At 32.8% G+C, this 6,144-nt stretch overlaps 1 protein-coding gene across 1 annotated transcript; it reads right to left on the bottom strand.

Moving 5' to 3' along the window:
* Positions 1–2,207: 2,207 nt before the first annotated feature.
* LOC111411887 lies at positions 2,208–3,219 on the bottom strand. Its single transcript, XM_023042544.1, has one exon. The coding sequence runs from the start codon at positions 3,032–3,034 to the stop codon at positions 2,417–2,419; it is 618 nt and encodes a 205-aa protein (XP_022898312.1). The 5' UTR covers positions 3,035–3,219; the 3' UTR covers positions 2,208–2,416.
* Positions 3,220–6,144: the final 2,925 nt, after the last annotated feature.

Genomic DNA, 6,144 nt, shown 5'->3' with positions numbered 1-6,144 from the left:
TTTTTCCAATTCGGACATTTATTATGCCAAAAATTGGTCTCAATTTTTGACTAAAAATTTGGAAGATATTTTGTGTGATCGGAAATCGATTTATGGTAATATTCTAATCATATTCCATTCTTTTTGACTTCTAGTTGCATCCAATTGACTCATAACAATTTTAAAGTATCTATTGTGATCCAAATCAACCATTGTTGGACACGCCCACCAAAAAAAAAAAAGAAAAAAGATTAGGAACATGATTGTTACTTTTAAAAAAGATTAGGTTAAATGTGCAATTTATCCTTAAAAGAATTGCAATCAACGGCCAAAACTAATGCCCCTTTAGATAGAATCCATCCAAAACGACATTTACGCCACAATTATCTAAAAACAAATAGGACTAAATATGATTATTAATGCAGTTGCAAGCAAATCTTGATTAATTAATAAAAAGGATGGAAGGGTGTTTTATTAGTGTTCAAGTAATTGCTAAATCAAGCTGGCAAAGATTGGTCCCTTAATCATATTATGAAGAATTAACACGCAATTATGTATGCTATTGCGCCACTCATTTTTACACTTACTAAACAGTACAAGAAAAGAAAAGGAAAGAAAAATAAATAAATTCATGCCCCCTCATTTTTTTATTTTTTTAAAAAATTCATGCCAATAAGCACACCATGTTACACGACCCGCGCGGGTGACTGCACACACACATACACATGGAGGCGGTATTTTTTTATTTAGGTGGGACCCGTGCGCCATGTGAGAGTGTGGTCATCGATGCTGTGAACGGCACGGGTCGTTTAACAAAATTCTTTGTTAATAGCAAGAGTACTTGCCCATATACTACACAACTTGTTTAATGATAAATTTCCGGGTCGGGTTTGAAAAGACTGAAACCTTGTTATTACTGATGAAAGAGAAGTTGAACTTTCAAGAAAGTGATATAAATTAGAAAACTTGATAATTCAAATGTAAAATAGTTTATAACATCATACGTTTGATTGATACCAGAAATCACTGGACATTTCAAGCGGTCATTTTCTCTATAATTCTAACCTGGCTACCTAAAAATGACAATCCCTTAATCATATTATGAAGAATTAACACGCAATTATGTATTCTATTGCGCCACTCATTTTTATACTTACTAAACAGTACAAGAAAAGAAAAGAAAAGAAAAAAATTCATGCCAATAAGCACCTATTTTGTTAATAGGAAGAGAACATACCCATATACTACACAACTTGTTTAATGATAAATTTCCGGGTCGGGTTTGAAAAGACTGAAACCTTGTTATTACTGATGAAAGAGAAGTTGAACTTTCAAGAAAGTGATATAAATTAGAAAACTTGATAATTCAAATGTAAAATAGTTTATAACATCATACGTTTGATTGATACCAGAAATCACTGGACATTTCAAGCGGTCATTTTCTCTATAATTCTAACCTGGCTACCTAAAAATGACAATATTCGATTTACATTGAAATTATCTCATATTTGTTCTTATCCGTATTAATCTCATTTGAGTTCCACTCTTTTGATAAGAATGACATTTTTAAATAGTGTATTGATGAAAATTGTGTGGTTAAAAAAAATAAAAAATTTTGAATTTATGTGTAACATTATTTTATTAAAAAATGTGATTGAAATGATGTCAAAACATTATTTAAAAATGCATTTTGTTCCCAAAGAATGGACCAAACAGGGCTTTATTTTAATACGACTGCACATTTATGATATTATGCCCTTGTTTGAGTTCCACTCTTTTGAAAAAATACATTTTTCAATAGTATTTTGACATTATTTTAATCGTACGTTCTTTAATATAAAATAAGATTACACATAAATTCAAAATTTTTCATTATTTTTTAACCACACATTTTCCATTAATACACTATTTAAAAAATTCATTATTTCCCCCAAAATGAGGCTCAAACAAGGGCATTTAATGATCATTTTTCTTGTAACAATTGATGAAAAATAGTTAAAATGTGCAAAAAAAGAAAAAGAGCCACCCATTAACAGGTTTATGCATTTCTGTGTGTTGCGGCAGCGCGTGTAAGAGACGAACGGGAGCGAAGTGGTATCGTACTATTGCCACAATGTAGAATCAATTTGGTAAGTAATAAGAGGTTCTCCAATGATGGCGTAAAATAGAAATTTACATCTTCAAAATGGTTGAGAGATACAAATTGTATTTTTCGACAATCACATTCATAGAAGGTAAAAAATAAATTTAGATCTTCTCAATTCTCATTACAGTAGACTTGAAATTTAGATCTATCTAAATGTAAATAATAATGTAAAAATAATTTTAAAAATATCAATTTACATCCAATTTTAGAAACTTTGACAAAATACAACTATACAATTTTGCAGAGCTCTAAAAAATTATTGTTCTCATACTACAACCTCGTACAATACAACTACCAGCTATCGCCACCTACTGCAGCGGCGTTTATCTGACGTTTACTGTCCCATAATCTAACAACACTGCCATCAAGAACCGTTAAGTCCTGGTACTGATACCACCCCATATCTGCCATTTTTACCATCATCATCCTCTCCCAATCATCGCACCACCGTCCCATTTTCTCATATGTCACCTCTCTAGCACCGTTTCCGCCACCGTTGTCATCACCTTCGCCCGTCTTAAACTCATCCTTTTCACTATAATACAGCGTAAACTTCCCTTTCGTACTACCTTCTCTCTCTAAAACTCGGCACTTCTTATTTGATCCCGATAAATACTCGGTATCAGATTGAGTTGAAGAAACTGTGGCCACCTCACCGTCACCACAACCCACAGCCGCCTCCACCGCACCCTCATCCATCTTTAACGGTGACGACGAAGAAGTCGACACGCTATCTGGGCTTCGGGCACGTGTAGACAAATTTGAAGATGATGAAGCTCTGATCCTCCAGAAGCTAACGGCGGCAGTTAAAACAGCAATCCACGGCCATATACTGTTAACCGCCGTCAATAAGCCATAGCTCAAGTAATTAAAAGCTAGAGCTTCAAGCGGAGAATCCAATGAATTCATCTTTAACACCCCACCTCTCTCCCTCTATCTCTCTCTCTCTATCGCCCTTTTTTTTCTCTCTAGAAACTGAATATAAGGTCGAGTTTTTATAGAATTAACAGATGAATTATGAGCCGTATGATGCGATTTGAAGAGAGCATCTGATTATAGATGCTGAGAATCGAAAGAAGAGATGCCAATTGGTAATGTTTGATCCAATATTTATACCAGAATTTTCATAACAAGTGGACATGAATTGTCCTGTGCGAATGACCAGGTTTTTTTTTTTTTTACTGTGTAATAAATCGATCACGTGGGAAAGGCGAGATTTCTGGAGTTATTTAATTGGTTTGGGTCATTTACTTATACTGTAATTAATAATTATTACAAGCTAAAATTTCTAGAACTCCTATATTAATACATTTTCTATTAACTACGATCAACAATAGGTACCGATCATGGACTAAATAAAAAGCATTCAAGAACACGTAATTGCGATTTGTGTCGATTAATGGTCTTAGAGATAAGACACAGCTAAATACGGCTTGTTTGCAATTACTACTTTCGATAGACCAATAAATCGTTACAATATTCTTTTCTACGTCATCCACCATATGCTAATTGGTTTATAATGTTAATAATCATGACAAAGAACCGTTCAAAAATTTATAAATACTGCATTTATATTTTTATCGAAATATTTCCTATAAAGTAAAAGAAAAATGAGATTTTCTTTTCCATTTTTTTCTTAAAAAAGGCTATTTTCTCTCCTTCCCGCAACAATACATTGATTTAATTATATAAAAAAAACCCAGTTTATATTTTGCGTATTTTAAATTTTTTTTTAATTTTTCTTCTCAATAGAAAATAAAAATTGTCCTTCCCTAACTCAACCCCAGATTATCACACGAGTTTTTCGGGGTGTTTGATAAGCATTTTTATATAAAAATGTATTTCAGAATAGTAAATTGATGTGAAATGTGTGGTTAAAAAAAAAAAAAAAATTTTAATTTATGTGTAATATTATTTTAATAAAGAATATATGATTAAAAAGAAGAGAGAGAAAAATGTATTTTGAAAAAAAAAACTACCAAACGGGCCGTAATCTTTGTGTTGGTATGACACAACCTTCAAGTTTTATACTCAAGAAGGCTAAATTTTGACTACAATAAAAGTAAATTCAAACCTCTTGAATTTTTCATATTAGTCATTTGGTCAATCTTTATTATACGAAATTCAAAAATATTTTAGTCGAGTTTCAGAAATCCATGCATCCCACGAGGTGCATCAAGTGTAGAATCGAACGTGGGAACATAGGGATGGTTGGAAATATGAAAAGCAATTATTGAGTTTGTTAAATTCAAATGTTAGGTATGGTAACTTAAAGAACACGGCTAGCATTTATTATTTAGGGTGCGTAATTAATATAAAGGTTGAACCCCAACATTAAAGGCTCTCACCGTCTCGCTCTTAGAACTCTGTGAGGGAAGTAAATCGTGGGATGTGTTCCAACAGGTCAAGGAACAAGAGCTGCATGTACATTGTGTCTACAAAGAGTCCAATCCATATCTCAGGAATCGAATCCCTACACTGCGGCTGCCAGCAAGGCGTGAGATAACCTTACTCCTGTCCTTTGTACCACTGAGCTATGCCCTGGGGGCGGGTATGTAATTAATATGATAACATTTTAGGATGAGATTTTTGTGATCTGGTTTATTAAAGTGTTGCATAAAGTTATGTCTAATTTAATATTATTGCTCGTGACAAAAAATCGAGCATAGTTCAATGACAACTTGATATGATTTAAATTAAAAATTGAAAATTGTTTCAAAAGTCTTCAACATACTGAAATTGGCAACTCGAGCCTAATCTATTTAAGTATGTGGAACCTTGGTGCATCTTTGAGGATTTCTGTCCATTTTGACGTTAAAAAAAAAAAACATGTACTATTTGAAGAGCAAAATGGAATTGGACCGACGTACAATAGAGTTCTTTTACCTGCTTACCTTTTTGATTATGTATGTTACATCGATGCAGTTGGATAATATTAAGGAAGAGATTTTTGTCATATGGTTTGTTAAATTGTTACATACAATAATGTTTAATTTAGTATTCTAAGCATGTTGCTAGCCAGTGATTAAAAAATTGAACAGAGTTCATCGAGAACTTAGCGCTTGTCATGGGCACATTTGGCTAGATTTTTGATCGTTTGAAAGGAGAGTGAAACCCAGTTGTGTAGTAATTGCTGACTGCACATAAAGGAAATAATCGAAATTCCCATTTTGTAAAGAGGAATGAATTTTACGTGAAGGGACACATTGGTAATTTTACTTAAGTCAATCAAAAATAATGGTTGCCATCATTGACACACTGTACAACGGCATGAATTTGGCTAAAAATTTAATATAAAATGTGCCCTAAACAAGCACTTAACATGGTCATTACTATCAGAACTCGTATTTTGTAGCTGTTGCTAACATGTCGAAATTGGCAGGTCGGGCTTCATCTGTTAAGTTTATGGCACGTTGGTGTTTAAGATAGGATTTCCGTCCATTTTGACATTAGATAGTCACGTGACTCATACGGTTTACATTTCGAAGAGTAAAATGGAAGTGGAGGACCTAATTGCTTTAATATTCAGAAGTTGGGGGCCCTACTATAAGTAAAAAGTTTGAGGGTCTCAAAAGAAACTCACCACTTCACGGAATACTTGTGATAATGAACTGTTTTAAAATTTATAATTATTTCAGGTGTGAGCACCGGTCCGATTTCAAATAGAAGTGAACCAAACCATTCCCACCATATTTAAATTTTCATTGTCCTCATAATTTGAATAACTATTTTTATTCTCCTAATGTTTGAAACGGAACAACTATAACAAATGATAGGTTCAATTCTAATACAAAATGACAAACTTAGTCCGTCAATCAACAATAAAACCTCGAACTCTAAGTGTGCGTTTCATTGAAAGGAAAATAAATTTTAGGCAATTCAATTGTCTATTTGCATGAAAATTATCAATTAAATGTGTTTGATTGATTTAATTTTAAACCTAAAAAATATTATACTTATTTATTTTTTATTGGTGGGTAGCTGAGACAAAGTGAAAAGATGAGAGAGTGAATTAACTG

The sequence above is a fragment of the Olea europaea genome, chromosome 2 (genome assembly GCF_002742605.1).
Source record: "Olea europaea var. sylvestris chromosome 2, O_europaea_v1, whole genome shotgun sequence".
Lineage (NCBI taxonomy): Eukaryota > Viridiplantae > Streptophyta > Magnoliopsida > Lamiales > Oleaceae > Olea > Olea europaea.
The sequence above is the reverse complement of the archived record's forward strand: the minus strand, read 5'-3'. Positions and strand labels throughout refer to the sequence as shown.